Raw genomic sequence first — 19,287 nt, forward strand, 5'->3', positions numbered from 1 at the left:
AAAATGCAATGAATTTAATCCGTTATTTATATTGTTTATGTTGAATACTGAAAGGATTTAAATGGAAGACAAACAAATGAGAGAACATTTCCACAATGCATAGCTCATTCTAAAATGTGTTCATCTATGGAGTGAAAAAAAAAATATCACCTAAAGCACACATTTATTGCTTGTTATTTTGCATTAAACATGAACAACAAACACCCAATAATGTTCAAATACAAGAAGACTATAAATATAGGTCAATGTGCACTAGAGGGAGCTATTCAGCTTTATAAAATATAAGCACAATTAAAAAACAACACTTTTTTGGTTTACTTTGTGAATTCCTCATTTTGGGACTATTTACATTACCTATTGCAGTCCTTAACATGATCAAATTGCAGTATGAGTAGATGAGTTCTCATGAAGCAAGGAAGATTACGGGAGATGTGGTCCTTAGATGAGCACTGACCTTTTGATACTTGATTATTTAGACACTGGATGGATTCAAATAGCTACACTGTCATTTATGGCACTTTTCATGGAGATTGATGGAGATCATCCTGGTTAGACGCTGTTGAGTAGGGGAGAGTTTGACGGTAGGGGGAGTTCACTGCTCAAGTGTTCTGTCTCTTTTTTATCCTCCATGTCATCATTGTCTTGTTGGGTGTGTGCAACGGTCATGTTAAGCCTGCTCAGGTTGCCTTCCAATGTGGCTTCGGCGCCTTCTGCTCGGTCTCCTGCAGGCCAAAAGGAGAGACAAACCTTAGTGACATTAAAAGGTCCACTTTGAAATGTGTGGGTTTTTTTTATTTAAATTGTTTGCACCCACCTCTCTCCTGGTCACAGTCCGGGGAGGAGGCTCCGCTGCATTGGCTCCGAGGGCCCAGAAGAGGCGAGCCATGGGCAGAACCACACGGTGAGTCTGTGCAATGAGAGCTGCACGGGCTGGCAACATCCAAGGCACCGGAGCAGGAGGAGGATGGGGAGGAAGGTGTGTGGAGAACGGAGGTGTCGGATGGCGGTGAGGGCATGTCCAGGGTGGCGGAGGTGGACGGACTGGATGAGGCGGACTGAGCGTCTTCCTCGGAGTCGTCGTCCATGGACACCGACACCACTGCACACACGTGAAACACTCGTATGAGGACCAAAAAATCTGTTTGAATTACCCCTCAAGCTTTCTCGATCACGACACTCACTCGATATGCCGTCGCAATCCACAGAGAAGCCCTCGAGGTCCTCGCCGTCGAGCTCGGCCCCGACGCCCCGCCCTCGAGTCTCGACGGAGCGGCGCTGGGCGTGGATTTCCTCGGAGATGCTTTCCAGGCGGCGAAGGGCAGCGCGGTACTCCGCTTTAGCCACCATCAGTTTAGCCTGCCTCTCGTCCACGTGACGCTTCAGTTGCTAAAATGAATTTACCGCCGTAAGATCAATGCTAATTTTTACCAGCCTGTTTCATATTATAACTTTAACAGGATGTGACAAACGATGTCATAAGCAAAGTTAATCAATCACTGGGCCGGTTTGAAGAAAGGTGAATATTTAAACTACATTTCACAGTGATGCATTCCGACTTCAGGAGAAAAAACAACTAACCCTAACAGAACAAAGATGACATGAGTACGTGATGCTCACTGAATAGGATTCAAGAACATACTTTGCCGATCCCCGATCGAGATAATTATTAGTTAAACAGGAACTAAAACGCAAACACGATTTGCATAATGGAGCGGTGAACACCGGATGTGCTTGAGTTAACGTTGTGTGTCGTGGCGCACGCACGTACCTCAAGCTGGAGATAATACTTTGCTTTCAATTCAAAATATGGCCTGCAGGAGGAGACACAAAGAAGGCAAAGAGTGAGTGGGGGAGGAAACTAAAAAACCCACTCCACTCTGACCACTGGCATTCCTGGGCTCTTACAAAAGGCAGTTACACCCCAGCAAGTCAGAAGAGAAACATCTGGACTTGATCAACACAGCCCCGTTTTGCGCACACAAGAAGGCGACTTTTTAAAAGGCAAAACAAAAAAGCAGACCCACTTTGATTTGTTGATGGAGCGTTTAAGTTTCTTTTCCAGTTGCTTCATGTGGCTGACGCAGGACGTGTAGTTGGCCGCCGTGGTCTTGTGCTCGGCCTCGCTGCGCATTCGGGTCTGCTCGGCCTCCATTACCTGCACAAAAGCATAGAAGTAGATTAGATAAACAAACTACTCCTAGTGACATTTGCAGCTATAGAAAAATGTAGAGTCTTCTTGTTAAAACTATTTATCAAGCATGTGTCCAAACATTGGCAATGTCAAGTTGTCGCATGTGCACCCACCCTCTGCGTGGCATGATTAAGCATTTCCTGCCAGGCCGAGTCAAACTGGCGGCTGTCCTCCTCCAGCAGTCTCTCCTCGGCCAGGGCGATTGTCTCCTTGGCGGCCCGCAGGATCTCCACCGCCCGATGGAACTCCTGGGTGGCCTTCTGGGCTTCGACCTGGGCCTGAAGGAGGACGGATGTCAAAAAAGGGCACAAACAAAAATATTTGTGACTGTCGGTGGGCTCCTCCAACTCACGCTCGCTGTCAATGGGACTGTTATTCCCATCGTGCCGCGCGGCCCACCACCGACATTCATATTTAATCACGGCCAATACAAAAACTGGTTCCAAAATTCTATGCTTAAATGTTTGCCCTCAATAGGATTGTGTGATGGAATCGGCACCATACAGAGTGTGCTTTTATCAGATTATCAAGAAATAGTTTTTGAATGCATGATTGTTTTTGGCTGATGTTGCAAAAACAATGCCGTTAGAATGGTGCATTCATGTTTTCATGTTACATATTGTGCTGCGCCACTCACTATATGGCTGACAGGATAAGGCGCTATAGCGACAACGGAAATATCATGATTGCATCATAAATTTAAGATGGCTAAGTAAGATTAAAGAAGGCGAAAACAAATTTGCTTTAGGGCAAAAATGGTACGAATAGGTTTTGATGTATTTATGACTTATTTTGGTAACAATTGAAACGAGTGTGACCTCTTCAAAAATAAAACTCCATCATTTTTGTTTTTATTTAAAAATGGAAAATTTACGTTATTCTGCCAATTAAAGTCATTTAAAATACATTAAATACTTTTTGGTGTACGTTAAAAAAATGTTAACATAGAAAAAAAGTCTTGCAATAGTCAGTGGGAGTTTGAAACTGTGTAACGTTTGTTTCCCACGCACCCCCCAATCGCCTGGTGTCACGACCACCAGCCGGGGTCACCCCCGACTGAAGATAGCCCCCCAGCAATGACGTCAGCAGGCGCAAAGGTGACACCACCTGCTTTGACACTGTCATGATATCCAAGGCGAGCGAAGATAGCGCTTTGGTTGCGATCTGCTCTGCTCGGTGTTACAAACCGATTGCGTGACTCCTGTGACCCATTTCCCAGGCTATGCAATGCTAAGATAATTAATGGTGCGAGGACTACAAAATGAAATAATCACTCACTCGTTTTGTCAGGTTGGAAGTAAAAAAAAAAACAAAAAAAAAACAGCACACTTCCTTTCCCATTCTGGGTTATGTCACACAAATAGTTTGATGACAAGTCAGCTCTGCCTGCCAAAAGCAAATATTATTGTAACACTAATAATAATAAATCTTGGAGACGCACAAACCCTTATTTGACAATTTTTGTCTTTACCAGTTCGTCAGCACTTGAGTCGTTTATCCGACACGCACATGCAACAGACAGACAGACAGACAGTGTTGCACAAGACAAAAGACAGGACAGCTCGTGCAAATTTCCACATCGCAACTCCCCCTTCTCAAATTTGTTGGAATGTAAGTGGGAAAAAAACATGGTGCTTCCAGAGGGGGGAGGGCAAATAAAATGCGCGAGCGTGCACGTGTGACACGGTCAGGCAGGCATTTGGATCCTCTCCGAAGTGGGTCACGTTTGAAATATTAAACGTCGCCGTCTATAAATCATAAGTTGACAATATGCCGGGTGAACCCTGAGGCCTTCATCGGCTTTGCGTGGTGGTTAAGCCCCCTTTAAATATACGCGCACGCGCGTTCTGATCCCCCTCACGTGCACTTTGGTCCCATCCCACGCGGCAAACGGTGGCGTCAAATCACACCATCTATTTATGTTTTGACTGCACGGCAATGACACGCAAGTGTCAAACTCGGTTGACGGCAGTTTAGCATACAGAGGTGCTTTAAAAATAGACGTCACGTGTGCACGCTCGCCTTTTAAGTAGATATGAGATGAGTTCTTTCAAGCGTCTCGCAGTTAATCCGCTGCAAGCTTTCCACTTTCCAACTCAGCCAGTGTGTGCGTGTACCTGTCTGGCTACTTTGCGAGCCTCCCAATAAGGTTTGGAGTCCTCCACGGCCCGTCCGATCTTCTTCACCTGCTCGTCCAGCTTGACGGTGGCTTCCACCAGCACGGCGCGGAAGCGTTGGCGGAATTCCTGCAAATGCACACACACATAGTTTAGGCGGGTTTAGTGTGGGCCAAATTGTGCAAAGATGAGACCTAAATTCCTCTAAGCGCTGTCATAAGGCCAGCGTGGTTGTGGTTTTTTGATTAAAGCGGCCAAGCTACTCTTGGAAGGAGTTCAATGTGATTTGAAGCAGCAGGAGCTTGGTCACAGCTGAATCAGTACTCTGAATTTCAAATAAAATTCTTGTCACCAGCGCTGTACACAATTTTCCGTGTCGTTATTGTTACTTTGGGCCGCAGCATCGAAGGAGGTCTACTCAAATGTATTCATCAATATGAAAACAAAAGTGTGACCACTGAATTGCATTGAAAGCAAAAACGAATGTACAATAGGTGTCTGTTTCCAAACTAATCGGACGACCACTTGCAATTCTGCTGACGAAGCAGTTTTCGTAATTGAAGTCATGACGAACCCATTTAAAGCGTGTACGCTGCAGGATGGCGGCGGCGACACCTGTATCCTGTTCATAAAAGTGACCTCGAGGGCGGAAACACAGGAAGTGTGCTTCCCTATGACATCACAGCGTCCCCCCACTTCCTGACCCAGCACGGAGCGCCGTTGCTTTTATGCTTTTTTAGAAAGAACAACTTTAGTTGTGTTAACACATATCAATGTAGTAAACTCAAACTACTGTTCTTCTGTTCTTGGTTGTTAGACTGAATTGACTGCGTGGTTGGAAGGGAGTGGAGCAAGAATGGGAAAACCGCAATCTCCGGACTTTTTTGCCAGCGACTAATTTCATCCTGCCACACGGCTAACTACAAGAATGGCCGTGGAAACTAAAAATGCTTGGCATCCATTTTGGATAGTTGGTTTGTTTTTACAGGGAGGATAAGGGTTGTTTATGGAAGACATTTGGGACTCCCAGAAGTGTCCCAAATAGAACAAAGTCAATGTGAGGACAGACAAGACATCGAGATTTGCTTAAGATACTACAATACAATCGTAGCCGCTCTTCACAGAGGATAAAGAATACGTGCCAGTGTGTATTGTTATATCTGTAGCACGCCACCATGTGTGTTTAAATATCTGTTGTTTAAAGTATTATGAAACCACGGCCATCTTTGCAAGAGGAACTATTTTGAGATACAGTTCACGTTGCTAGGCAATTTTCTAAAGCATTAAGCCAAACGAGAAGAATCATCTCTCCCTGTTGCTTGGAGGATCTCTAAATGCGTTTAGGCAAGGTAGAAAAGTGCACCGTGACTGCGGAGAAAGAAGTCTTCTGTTTATTACCTCCAGTTCGCTCTCCCAGCGATTGATGTCATCTGTGGACTGGTTTAACTTTTCCAGCTCTCCCTGTTTGCAGTAAACACAGATGGAGACAAACACGGATTGGATCAAGGTTAAAAGCAGTTTCTCTTGATGAGATTAGCAGAGTTGGCTATGGCATGAAAACACACATTGTGGGAGCATACTGATGCTTTTAAATGCGATATATTAGGCATATGTCTTAGAAATCACAGTTTCATCCAAATACTTCAAGGACTGAGAATCAGGAGGACTTTATAGCATATTATACGATTAGTTTTGTGGGGACTGTCCCGTCTCATCAGTTACCATGACGACTGTGGGCATAAGTAGACAGATAATAAACAACATCACATTGACATGAAGCTGGATAGCAGGGAATTTGAAAAATCAATCAACTCCCAGAATTTGTTGTTTGACACTCGCAAACATTCTGCAACAAAGTCATTAAAAGTTTTCCATAATATCACCTATAAGTCCTCTCACCTGGATTCTTGGGTCAACCTCTTCCTCCTCAGCACCTCGACAGTCTTCCTCATAATCGGTCCCATTTTGCAAAGGCTCCATTGTTATTTAGACTGTCCTCAGCTTGCTTAGAACCCAGTTCGACAAAGGGTTGAGTGGGCTGGTGGGTAACCGGGTGTCAGCCAATGATGAGCCACCCACTCTTCACCCACCGTGGTGTGCATCGGGCTCTTTGGGAGCTTCAAGGTCTCCGGGATGCTGGAGGGGATCCCTGCACGCCTGTCTGGCCGCGGGGGAGCCAGCCGACACACTGCCGTGGATCACAACCTCAGGGACCCAAGTCGACAGAAGGGAGAAAAGTAGTCAAGTTTGATGACACAAAATTGCAACATCCGGTTTCTGCCTTCAAAATAAATGTAGAGGAATGTAATTAGGATATTACACATTTACTTTACGCACTCGCTCGCGTGATGTTTCCGGTTTGAGGGCAGGTTCACGTGGAACTTGATCCAACGCCAATCGTACAGGCTCAACACCTAGCGGCGCACGCCCTCTTGTGGCGACGAGGAAACGTGCAAGACACGAACATAAATCTACCTATTTTAATGCTTTGATTTGCTGGAGATTTGTGTGCTTGAAATATTTAATATTATCAAATAAATCAAATGACGAAAGAAAAACTTAAAATAAAAAACTAAAATGTAAAAAGACTGCTAGCCCAACTAAATTCTATTCAAGTACACCTAATATGTGCTATTTTTTATTACTGGTTAATTTGAACAATTAATATAAATGACTGTAAATTCATTCAATACACACATTACACTGTCCACAGACAACACCGCACTAAATGCAACAGCCTGAAATGATGCAGGTGTACCTAATAAAGTGTCCAGCGAGCCTATTCCTCATCATGACGGTGCCACGTGGTTCATATGAAGCGTATGTTTGCATTAACATCAAATGACTTCTGCCATTAGTAAAGCTATTGTATTTTTTTTTCTGCTCAATATGCGGAAAGGTGCGCACAAAATGAGAGAGGAAAATGCCAGACGCTCCAACATGGACGCCTGCTTGGATCAGCGTTCGTCATCGCGTTTTTTTCTTCTTCTTTTTTTTTTTTTCCAGCGTCCCCCTTTGCGTGTGCATCATGCACTCACTCGCCTGCCGGACTGCGTTCATAACGGAGCGGAATGGCGCTCTCTTCCTACTGACTTCTTTTTAAAGAGGAGATGCGCAGAGCGAAAGGCGGCTGCTGATGCGACCACCAGCTCGCCTCCTCTTTGTCTCTCTTCAACATCCGCATCGAGGAGCACCTTTGGGCGTCGGAAGAAGAAGAAGGAGGAGGAAGGGAGGCAGCGAGAGGGGGCTAACCGAGGATGGAGTTCAAGCATCTGGTGGAGGCGGCCGAGAAGTGGTGCTCGGGGAACCCGTTCGATCTCATCTTTGCCGAGGAGGACGACGAGAGGCGGCTGGACTTCTACGCGGAGCCCGGCTTATCCTTCTACGTGCTGTGCCCCGGCGGAACCGACACTTTCGTGAGTGGGCCTCTCGCTATAAATATCCCGCACATGCATGCGTGTGTGTTCTAGCATAGGCGGGGTCCCCGTGGACGCGGAGGAAGGAACGAATGATGTCATGCACCCCGTTCCCCCACTCAAATAAAGCCCCCCTCCCTCTCCTCACCCGTTTGAATTATGATGCATTCATTAGATGTCACAATCTGCTCGCTGCGGTGTCATATTATGCAATCATGCACCAAACGCAGATTTGCACCATCATCCCCAAGGTTGATGGTGGTCAGAAAAGGCCAGTCCAAAACAGTGGCGACTGCTGGAGTTATTATATAAATCAGTCATACGTGTCTTATCCAAAGCTGTGTCAAGGAGGCGGAGGATAAGCACAATAATGCATTAGGCCTGCATGGCTACATGCAGTTAGCTAAGCCTTGTTGCTAAACCAAATTCTGGACAAAGACTCCGATGCATTGCCATGTTGGGTTGATCAGGTATTTGCTTCATCACAAGGAGCTTCTTCTCTAACTTTTAATCATAGTTTATGAAGGGGTTTTTTTTTTTTTTTGCATCCAGGGCAAAATTGCAGGACACATCAAATGCACATCAAAATATATTATTTCTATACGACAAACAATGTGTCGTTCATCTATTCATACTGATGGCGCATAGTGACGAGCAGAACTATTAAAGGCTCTTCCACTAGATGGCAGACGGCACTTTTAACCTATGCATGCACCTGTTGCTGTCAAGATCACCGTTCCAAATAGTTGAAGCTATTTTGGTTCGGGAGCGTGAGCCATGAGGGCTTTCCACTGTAAAAGATGCGCCTTGGGAAACAATCCACTAGAGAGCGCTGCAACACAACATGAACTCCCATTGAAATAGGTCACGCAGGTCACATGATCATCATTTGTCAATCAAGAGTGATCCATGCCTTGCCTAAGCAAGAGATCAAGCCAACTCTCTGCACTGTTCCCACACAAGGGTGTGGCCAATAATAGGTGGAGATGCTGATGAACACCAAACACTTGGAGCGGCTTTTACCATAATCAACAATGTGAACCACAGATTTAAATATTTTGTTATTTTCAAACAACACCTCTCAGCTATTTAGTCCATTGGCACCAACCAAACAAAGGCGCGGTCAACTCACTAGCCACATCATTCGGTACACCTCGCCAATGTGTTCGTCAGGGTCTGGGTTAGTTGCTAAACATCATGACGAGAAACTGCCTTTGTTTTGTCAAAATATTAGAAACACTCCTCGGTATTATGCAACGCGGCGCTGAAAACAGCAAGGAGGAGAAGTGAAGCTTGGCCAGTTTATTTGAACACAAAGTTCTGTTGTATGAATAGCAGGTCAAACGGGTGAACGAGCAGGTTAATCAAGAGTTGCAATATATAATAAATATTATGATTCATAGTAAATAAATCATTTTCAGACCAATCCTTTTGACAAATACTTTGACTAGGTAACTGTACGGGACCTTTGGACTGTGTTTAACCAACACTACAAAGCAAGCGTGCGCCCTAATGAGTGCAGAGATGATCTTTCATTTCCTTTACTGTAATGAGGAAGTAAATGCATCTTATCAAGGCCCGCTTGAAAAAGTTGGGGCTCTCAACATGTCTAAAAACTCATCAAGATTTGCAAGTGTGTGTAGCTACTTTCCCCTCGGCTGACCCTGACCTAGAAAAAAAAGCGTAGGCCGCAAACTGGAGCCAGATAGCTAACTTCTCCTCCTGAACATTTTTTTTGGTTTATGCTTATGATGCAATTTATGTTTGTACAGCACGTGTGGAGTGAGAGCGAGGACTGCCTACCATTTTTACAGCTGGCTCAGGATTACATCTCGTCCTGCGGCAAGAAGACCCTGCTGGAGGTGCTGCAGAAGGTCTTCACGTCCTTCAGGCCTGTAAGATAAACACTGATTAACACACTTTCGAGCAAACACACACACACACACACACACACACACACACACAAACACACAGTGACCTCAGAATGCAGAGTTGGCGGCTCTCCCCAAACTGGAACGGATAAACAATCTTGAATTATTCAGAGTAATAATGTCTAAGTAAGTCACTTGCACCGGATTAGCACTGATTTAAGCAAAAGTGCGTCCAACTGGATCTGGAAACGTGAAATGGTGAAAAGGTTTGCACTGTTTTAGCAAATTGGCTTCAAACATGGATAATATGTATTTTTTAAAAACTCATTTGATAAGATGTTTAAAATTTAACTTTGAAGCTTAATACATTGAACTGTTTAAATTGAGATATGACTTATTTTATTTCATGTGTAAGCTTTTACAAATAAATATTTATTTATATATTTATTTATTTTCTATCTTGTTTTTGAACACCTTATTTCGTCCTAAGTACACATTGGGTGGAGCGTGGCTAATGTACAAATAAGCATCGACTCAATATTTTTGCCACAGTAACTTGTCCAAAACTTCAAGTTCCTTGAAACGGACTTTTGACTTGCACATACTGTATGTGACTTACTCCCACCTCTTTTAAAAAAAAAAATCTAATTAAAAAGCAGCCAGGCTATTGACCAAAGTACATGCCGTACAGTCCCGTCTGTGTGTGTTACAACTCCAAATGATCCGTCTCCTCCCGTTTAGCTGCTGGGGCTGCCTGACATAGAAGACGAGACGTTTGAGCACTACCACGCCGACGTGGAGGGCGAGCCGGGGCCCGACCACCAGCAGATGGGGGTCAGCCAGCAGTGACGAGGAGAGAGGAAGGCGGGGAGGAAGGCGGCCGGCCGGCCGGGGGATCCAGAGGGCCTCACTACTGAGCTGACACACACGCACGGGGCCAACTTCCTAAAAGAAAAAAAAAATATTGCGCCATCATGTTGTTGAATGTTGCTTTGCTTTCTAAAGGTTGCGCCTGGTTGAACCCCGAGCGTCCCCTGCACACAACAGGACTACGTGACCTACGCCAACGCAAACCTATCCAATCATTCACCGTTTTTGGTTAACCTTCCACAGCACGGCAGCGCTTGAGGCACTGCTTGGGCTTCCCGGGAGGCGCATTGTGACCGTTAGCCCACTTTCTACAAAAGAGGCGCGGAAATCTTTCCATTTGCCGTCCTCAGTCAACCTCAAATGTTTTGACTGCGTTTCCAAAAAGCATATTACGCATATCGTTATCGCCAGGGGCACGGAGAATTACTCGTTACATCATCGTACGGTGACCGACCCCCCTTTTTGCTATCTTGTGACTGTCACAACAAAAGGCCGTGCTGCAGTCGACGCTCTTCCCGGTTCCTGTGTCACATGACACCTTCGTTTATCTCTTAACTGTGGTCTTCCTAGTTGTTGCCTTGCCTCTCCCAGCACAAGCTGTTCACATATACCTTTAAATTTAGCGTATTTTAACCAAATGCTGTACACGGGTAGTCCAGTATGTACATTTTTTGGTCCTAGAAAAGGGCGGAGTCCAGTAAGCACAGGTACACAAGTAGACGGTGTACATCGAGGCACAGAAATGGACTCCGGTTGTATGGCCCAAATTTTCTGATGGTGTAAATCTGATTTCTGTTGCCATTTGCCGCTTGGAGCCACCCCGCCACTGCCTTCACCACCACACAGATGGTTTATTTTTAGCCTGCGTTAGTGTCATCCTACGCTTCTTCCTCTTGCGATGTATCTTAATTGCGTTTGTTCCCTGAGACGTGCGTGCCTGTTTGCAATTGTTCCAATAAAGCGTGTGAACCTAATTTTTGGTTGTTGTGCTGTGTTTATTTTCATTTTATAGTGGGGGAAAATTTTTAATCGGTTTCATCAGACATCAAAATGATGAATTTTTCAAGATGCTAAAAAGACTCCCTCAAGTTCATGGAAAACTTCCATGCACAGCAGGGCGGACCAAAGACTTTGGAAAAACAATAATGCATTTTTCCAGGAGTTCAATTTTGTCATGCTTTATTTTTATTTTTGGGACCACTGCAAAATCACTGGAAAAGTTATTGACTGCGAGGAAACCTCAACACACACAAATGTCCAACTGCAAGCCCAACCCAAATACGACACAAAGACTCTCAAATGCCCATAGAGCTGAATATGAAGGAGGACTCTATTGGGTTTAAGTCTATCGAATGGCTTGGACTTGTGGTGATGTTGTTAATGCAAGAAAAGGATTTGCAAAGGTGTTAAGTTGAGCATGAATTATTGTTTGTCTAAATCTACCCTGAGATTGGCTATGGCAACAAGTCCTGAGCCAGCAACAGCCTGCAGGGCGTCAAGCACGGGTCGGAAAGGACAAAAAATTAATGCGGACTTCAAAATAAAATTAAAAAAACACGCAACCCATAACACAATTTTATGTACGTATAACTGAATAATATTGCTTCTAATCAAAATGTAACTTTAATACAAAAAAACTTAAATGTTAAATTGTACTGCGATTTGAGATCGGGGAGTCGAACGAAGGCTATTAATGTGAAAGCAACAAAGTCTCCTCAAGACGTGCGCTTCCGGCGGGAGGAGGAGGAGCGCAATCCCTTTTATTTTTCTCTCCAGACTGTCCACTGTCGAGAACAAAAAACAAACTTGAACTACGTGGGATGCGTGTCAACTCTTGCTTATACGCTCGTCTGCCCGAGGAGGATCAAGGGATGACGTCCACTTGAAGAGATTATACCTTTTCCCCCTCAACCTTTGTTTTGTTTCGGTGCTAAACCAGCGGAGGGGAAGGGCTCTGCCGAGCCGAAGAAAAAAAACAAAACATCAACAAACAAAAAAACGCCCGTTTGGAAAATTAAAGTTGCGTGTCAGCCAGTGCGCACTTTACGCACAAGACTGGAACCTTAAGATGTTGTCTCGACGCGGCAATGTCGCTTTGATTTACGTTTTCTTTGTTGCTGTCACATCGTCAGGACGGTAAGCATGTGTTAAGCCCCACTCAAGAGCTTGACGTGCTTCGCCCCGATCACAAAAACAATAGAGGAAAAACAGCATGGGGGCCAAACAAAGCAGTCCCGTGTATGACGGCAGAACCCGGGCGTATTCCAGCTCCGATCTGCCGTCCGGACACTCTGGCGGAGGGGAGCGGTTCGCCGGTTTCAGGTACACCAATGGACCCGAGGGCCCCCGGATCAGGTACACGGGCGGGGGGCCCACCAGCTCCGGCCTCAGCATACCGGCCGGGGGCAGGCCGGGCTCGCACGCTCTCAATCAAAGTCTGGACGGCACAGATGGCGATGACGAGGGCCAGATGACCCCCGAGGGCCACAGGCTGCTAATAGGGTCTCTACCGGCTCATCTGTCGCCCCGCCTGCTAACAGGTAAATCAAGACCAGGTGGCTCGAGGTCGATGTTGATCATTCTGCAGAGTTACATTTTTTAGCCTTGTTAGGTTATGTGTACTCAATTGGGTTTCAGTTTGGGGGTTGACATGGGTGCAAAATCTGCACTGATAGGAGGGTGTGAATGCTTGACGCCCAGAAATTCAGCTGCTATAAGCTCCACTTTACCCAAATAAAGACATGCACCATAGTTTTGGATCTGGCAAGTAAACTTGCTAACCACCACCTGCTCATTGTTCTTTTCTGAATGACACGTCACCTCCAGTGTGGCTGAACTTTATCATGCATGTCCTATAAAAATGAATGTGAGCTTACCGTATGTGTATTTTAACAAGCTTGCTTTACTTGTATTTTTTCCATTGGTGCATATGGCACTTATAAGAGCCGTCGCCGTTTGATCGCAGCCACAGGTGGCTGTTTTGCTTAAGAGTGCACCCCCCCCTCCCCCCTTCTTTAACCGTCTTGCAAAACCGGCCTGTTTTTCACGGCGACCGCGAGAGGGAAGAGTGCATAATGTAGGTCAGCAGATAAGAGCTGCCTGCTGGTTATACATTTGCACGCACACACCAACACACTTCCTGGTGGGGCGTGTCCTCAAGGAGACAAAACAGAAGTTACTTAAAACAGTGCCCCTATATCATCGACTTGAAACAAAGTGTTAACAGTCTTTCCATGCTATTTCCTTATTGTGACTTCTCCTGATAGGACGCCTCGTGGCGTCGATGGGGATTTTCCCCACAAGGAAGTGCAATCATTGATGGCCAGCAGGTCTTCTGTCACGTCCCCCATGCTGTTCCTCTTTTTTTTTGGCCCTGCTCATGGACACATGGTGCGCATATGATGCATCAGAGGCCATTTCCCGATTTGGATTTCATCGTACTCCAGTTAGTGGACGCTTGCCCGGTTAATCTGGCCTAGAAGCTGCTCCAAATCCACATATATAGGCTTCAAATTATGACTTGATTAAACACTAAAGCGGTCAGTCACATGCTGTGTGTTGCTAGAAGAATGACTCGTGAGGTACATTATGACCTTGCAAAATTGAAATGAAAAGATAATCAAATCAAAAATATCCACGGCATGCTCTGCAGCCTAAAATGATCACATAGTGTGGTTCTGGATGGCTGTTGTGTACCTCTCACTTTGAGACCACATCCTCTTCAACTTCCTCGTTGTGTTCATTTCCTCCACAGGTTTCCACTGTCCTGTGTGCTCCAAGTTCATGGCGTCGGATGAAATTGAGAAACATCTGCTCATGTGTTTCAGCAAATCACGCCTCACCTACAACAGTAAGAGCGACATTGACTTGACCACCACCACCACTATGAAAAAATCATTTACTCGTACTATAAATGGGCCTGAATTGATTACTGTGCCCATATTCTATGGTAGTGTGTCTCAGGGCCACTCGCACATGTAATGTGATCGCTGCTTGTCGGTTATTAACGATATAAATAGAAACATATAGCCAAATATACGGCATGCTTCAGATCATATTTTTTCACTATACAATGCTTGTATGGGAATTTAATCAGATTACAAAATTGCAGGGTCCAGTAACTCCTCTGACATTTGACACGATGTCTGTTTATTTGATTTTCTTTTTTTCTTTTTCCATCTCAGAGGACATCTTGTCCAGAGATTCTGGGGAATGTGCCATCTGCTTAGACGAGCTGGAGCAAGGCGACACCATTGCCAGACTCCCCTGCCTCTGTATCTACCATAAAGGGTAATTTATAGACACACATGCACACTTGGGCTCCCTTGACTGGTTTTCTATTGAGTTGAGCTTGAGATTGACGAGGTCACCTTGAAACCTTTTTTTTTTTTTAGCTTTATGTATATTGGTAAACAAATTCTTCACTTTGGACTGGCCAACTGGTTTTGCAATGGCTGTAAGCGGGTTCACATTTTAAAAGAAATTCTCTTGGCAAGCAAACATTGAGTCAGAGCTTAAGTCAACATTCCCATTTATAACAACCAAACCCTTACATTCTGTTTGGGTCAAATTTGGCAGGGATAGAAATACCCTAAATGTCTAAAAGAACTCTATGATGTTTTTTATTAATTCTCTCTGTCTCTCTTTATTTCCAGGTGCATAGACGAGTGGTTCGAAGTGAATCGCTCGTGTCCGGAACACCCCTCCAACTAGCAAAGAGTATAGTCAATCAATGGACTGTACCCCAACCTTATTTTTAACACTGTACGTTCCAGTGTTGTAATTATGTTTAAGTGCTCATCAGGGATTGTAAAACATGATTTTGTAGCGGATTATTTGTGCGGCCTCGCGGGTGAGACGTCGATGGATTTTATTTTAGTTTTGTTGGGGGTGTCGTGGAGCGTGCGAGGGAAACTACTGGTGGAAGTCCGTTTGTGACTCCAACGTGAATGTTCATTGGGCCCTCTGCTGGCTTGAGCCTTGCCCTAAAAACTGGGGTCCGGCGGAAGGAACTGTTTTGCGATGGGAGAGTAATGTGACATTTCAATAGAGATTTTTCTGGTTGTTGTCGTTGCCTGTTCTGGACTGGCTGAACAATGTGGGGGGAAAAAAAAACAGCCATACAGAATACAAGATGCCTATGTCAGCTTTAAGGGATGATTAGCGTTGATGGAAGTAGTTTATTGTTTTTCCCGACATTCAAACAAATGTGTCATAGACCAAATAGTCTTAACACGAAATAGCGTAATGCTCGGCTTTTCTGAACCACATCCATGCAATTGTGTAGCATGCAGAAGGTGGAATTGACGAAAGGCTCGGACATATCTTAATGGTGATTTGGACGCTCTTTGAAAAGAAGCGTCATAATATGCTGCTATGTCATAGACTGGAAAGTTTCCTATAACCTTTGAATCTTTGTTCAGTGTCATTTCTATTTGTACTGTAATGAATTGCACAAGAAAATAAATGTTTTGTCATTGCGTCTCTTTACGGCGTTAACATGTGACCTTGAAGCAATAAAACTGTCGCATAAAAATGTTTTGTCAAAAACAAAGAACGCCCAACAAGACATAACCAAAGTGCAAATATTACATAACAATATAATAGGGTGCATATTCTTGAATGTGCTCCTAGAGTCACAAATGTTGTCTTATTATGCCTGACCAAACTTAAGGTGAAATTTTTACCCTATTTTACTGATGATAAATACCAAGCTGCTTTGTGAACATTTGCACCTAAACCTTGAGCAACAGTTAAAAATAAATCAATGTCCTGTTTTGCAGTGGATGATTATGTCATAGACATAGAAATTTCACAGGTTTCACTAGGATAAGGAATTTATATAAGGAATAGGCTGTCCTATGCTCTAACAAAACATTAAAATCAAAACACCTGACGTCACCACAATGTGCTTCCGTCGCATGTTGATGACGACAGAGAGCCTAACAGCAACGTTGTCTAGAATTGCGGTAAACACGCTTAATTTGGCCTCTTTAAACTATTCGTTAAGCCGGAGAGCTCTTTTTATTATTTTACTAAGGTAAGCCTGTCACACCTATTTTTAACAGTTACTTGATTAAGTGTTTTAAACAGACATTTGTAAAGCTAACACGAGAGCATTAGCCACCGTGCTAGCCGCTAAACACAACTAGGCTTTTCCTCAAATCGTTGCTAATTATAGAATGATTGTAAAATATGATATTAATTTGTCGGATTCATCCAATATTGTTGTTAATTTCAGGGGCGGGGATTGGACATCGACTTTTGAAAATGTCGTACATGCTACCGCATCTCCACAATGGCTGGCAAGTCGACCAAGCCATCCTGTCTGAGGAGGACCGAGTGCTCGTCATCCGCTTCGGACACGACTGGGACCCGACGTGTATGAAAATGGACGAGGTTCTGTATAGTATCGCTGAAAAGGTTAGTGCAGACTACAACTGTTGCTTTTTTTAACAGTCAAAAACACCTTAATAGTGGCCATTATGGAAAACTAATGCATAATTTGTCTCCTGTAACAATCAATCAATATTGTTGCTCTGACAGGTGAAAAACTTTGCTGTCATCTATCTGGTGGACATCACAGAAGTGCCTGACTTCAACAAGATGTACGAGTTGTACGACCCCTGCACTGTCATGTTCTTTTTCAGGTAAAATACTTAGGCAAAGGTTGGAGAAAAACCTATTAAGGATTTTGTCTCACATTTAAATGTCATACTTCTCTCTCTTCAAGGAACAAGCACATCATGATTGATCTGGGCACCGGTAACAACAACAAGATCAATTGGACAATGGAGGACAAGCAGGAAATGATAGACATTGTGGAGACGGTGTACCGAGGAGCAAGAAAAGGGCGAGGTCTGGTGGTCTCCCCCAAGGATTATTCCACAAAATACAGATATTGATTTTGTTATAGTATTCTTTGACTTACTTGATTGGTATTTTTAAACATCTGTTGTATTTTGTTTAGTTTCATAAAGTTTTTCCATTTATTTCAACTCTCCAGACTTGTTTGTGCTAAAAAAGAAATGATGAAGGCCTCATTTTTCATAATAAACTCAGATATAAATGGGAACATGTATTCTTGTTTTGAGTAGACTTTTCAAAACTATGTTTACCTGCATAAGTTTTTACACTTAAGTTAAGCTTGCACTACGTTTCACTGAAAATCCCCAAGTGCATTGTCGCAAATATTCCACTAGATGACGCCAAAGTAGTGACTAAAAATCCACATCATGTAATAAACAAAGGTTTACTCCATGCTAAAATAATTTCCCCGGCTGCCATCAAGTGAAAGAGCATTGAGCTACTCACTATACGTCACTCTCAAAGATAAGTAAATATTTTATTTGTTGTAAAAAAAAAAAAAAAAGCCCAATTTCTCACTTGATCTCATCATGTGCCTCCCAGTCCATGTGGACTCCAGAGTCCAAACCCTAAAGCTGTGGTAATCCGTGATCTGTTTTCAACTGATAGGGGATTGCTCCAGAGTGGGTCGTCATCACACTGTGAAGAGGGGCACCCAAGGGGAGACATATTGGCATGCCTCTATAGTTGGATAGAAGGAGAGGGTCGTTGCCAAAACACCTCCCTTCTCCACCGTTTCCTCATGAGGTCTTTCTATACTTTTCCAGCCAACCATTTTTTTTTTTTGCCTACACGTGGCATCCCAATTTCAGGATTCACCATGAAAACAGTAACATTGCAGTGGCTTTTTGTTGCCTCTGGGTCAGAAGAAATTCAAAACGATATTTCGAGGAGATAAAATGCAAAAGCAAACTTCCCATTCTATTGACACTTAGCAGTTGGCTTAATATGCCACCCGTCTGCCTTTCACTCCACTCGAGGCACTGTGACTAAACGGATTTGCATTTCTGTCTTCTCAAACGGGCGTCATTCTCCCAATCTGCGTCGCCAAGAGATTGCGGTGGCAAGTAACAAAGTACAAATACTTTGTCATCGATTTTTCAGATATCAGTATCGTATTTTTGACTAATAAAAATATTCCAAATTATATTCTCACACTAAAAAGTAAAACGGTCTAAAATTCAGATATTCACAGGTGAACCGTATATAAAGGAGCTGACTCAGCACTTCTACTATTACCATTTTTTTTTTTTTCACACAAGAATTTGTTCTGCTAAAGAGCCACATGTGTGAGTACTTTGCCCCCCTTTGGTTGATTTAGCTCAAAGTGAAGTAGCAGTACTCGGAGAGAGGTGTCACTATGATTTAAACACACACACTGAGCAAACACCTTACCAGGCTTTCCTCTTGCGCAACCCCCAATTTCATTGAAGCCCAATTAGCACCTGCTTGCTCCGAGCAAGCGGGCCACAGGAGGTGCAAGACCCACAATGGCTGCAGCTGAACTAACACAATCTCCACTCACAAACACACATGCGCTCAAATTGGGGCCAAACTCCATTTTGTTCCATTTCAAGCTCTGGCGCATGAAATCAGAATCACAGGCGAGCAGTCGCAAAAATAGTTTGGTCTGTCGAGGATAAATCCATGTTGCGCAAAGCGTGTCTGAACGTCTGCTTTTAAAAAAATGATATGTCAAGGATGAAAACAAGCCTTGTGGGGAAATAAATTAAAGCAGACATATGCTAACTTTGGCGACTGACTCACCATCTTTTAACAAATAATAGTTATTTACTAGTTCCGCAACAATCTTCCCATAGAAGTGAAATGCCATTAATTTCTTCTAGCCCCATCATTTTATGGTAAATGTTCTTCGCCAATAAAATAGTACTGTATTGCAAAATATAAATATATTTCATAATAAAAGAACAATTTCAAGTGGCAACCTGATTTAT

General features: G+C 43.8%; 4 protein-coding genes across 5 annotated transcripts; 3 read left to right on the forward strand and 1 right to left on the reverse strand.

Annotated features, from left to right (window-relative positions):
* Window positions 1-146: 146 nt before the first annotated feature.
* On the reverse strand, window positions 147-7,165 carry sh3bp5a (SH3-domain binding protein 5a (BTK-associated)). Its single transcript, XM_049750721.2, has 9 exons — window positions 6,208-7,165; window positions 5,707-5,769; window positions 4,309-4,437; window positions 2,305-2,469; window positions 2,025-2,155; window positions 1,769-1,811; window positions 1,182-1,386; window positions 815-1,099; window positions 147-722 (listed from the first exon to the last, which is right to left on the reverse strand). The coding sequence occupies exons 1-9, from the start codon at window positions 6,286-6,288 to the stop codon at window positions 550-552; spliced, it is 1,275 nt and encodes a 424-aa protein (XP_049606678.1). The 5' UTR covers window positions 6,289-7,165; the 3' UTR covers window positions 147-549.
* Window positions 7,166-7,347: 182 nt separating this feature from the next.
* On the forward strand, window positions 7,348-11,439 carry mturn (maturin, neural progenitor differentiation regulator homolog (Xenopus)). Its single transcript, XM_049750727.2, has 3 exons — window positions 7,348-7,724; window positions 9,497-9,619; window positions 10,337-11,439. Exons 1-3 carry the CDS (start codon window positions 7,566-7,568, stop codon window positions 10,442-10,444), a joined length of 390 nt encoding a protein of 129 aa, XP_049606684.1. The 5' UTR covers window positions 7,348-7,565; the 3' UTR covers window positions 10,445-11,439.
* A 753-nt stretch (window positions 11,440-12,192) lies between these two features.
* Window positions 12,193-15,955, forward strand: LOC125986820 (E3 ubiquitin-protein ligase ZNRF2). The gene is made up of 4 exons (XM_049750724.2): window positions 12,193-13,005; window positions 14,220-14,315; window positions 14,650-14,755; window positions 15,121-15,955. Exons 1-4 carry the CDS (start codon window positions 12,678-12,680, stop codon window positions 15,176-15,178), a joined length of 588 nt encoding a protein of 195 aa, XP_049606681.1. The 5' UTR covers window positions 12,193-12,677; the 3' UTR covers window positions 15,179-15,955.
* A 386-nt stretch (window positions 15,956-16,341) lies between these two features.
* Window positions 16,342-17,540, forward strand: txnl4a (thioredoxin-like 4A). Of its 2 annotated transcripts, none has more exons than XM_049750726.2 (4): window positions 16,342-16,434; window positions 16,707-16,888; window positions 17,012-17,115; window positions 17,199-17,540. In XM_049750726.2, the coding sequence occupies exons 2-4, from the start codon at window positions 16,736-16,738 to the stop codon at window positions 17,368-17,370; spliced, it is 429 nt and encodes a 142-aa protein (XP_049606683.1). In that variant the 5' UTR covers window positions 16,342-16,434; window positions 16,707-16,735; the 3' UTR covers window positions 17,371-17,540. The 2 variants fall into 2 exon arrangements, with proteins under 2 accessions (XP_049606683.1, XP_049606682.1); XM_049750725.2 differs by having other exon boundaries at window positions 16,348-16,505.
* Window positions 17,541-19,287: the final 1,747 nt, after the last annotated feature.

Source organism: Syngnathus scovelli, chromosome 19 (assembly GCF_024217435.2).
Source record: "Syngnathus scovelli strain Florida chromosome 19, RoL_Ssco_1.2, whole genome shotgun sequence".
Lineage (NCBI taxonomy): Eukaryota > Metazoa > Chordata > Actinopteri > Syngnathiformes > Syngnathidae > Syngnathus > Syngnathus scovelli.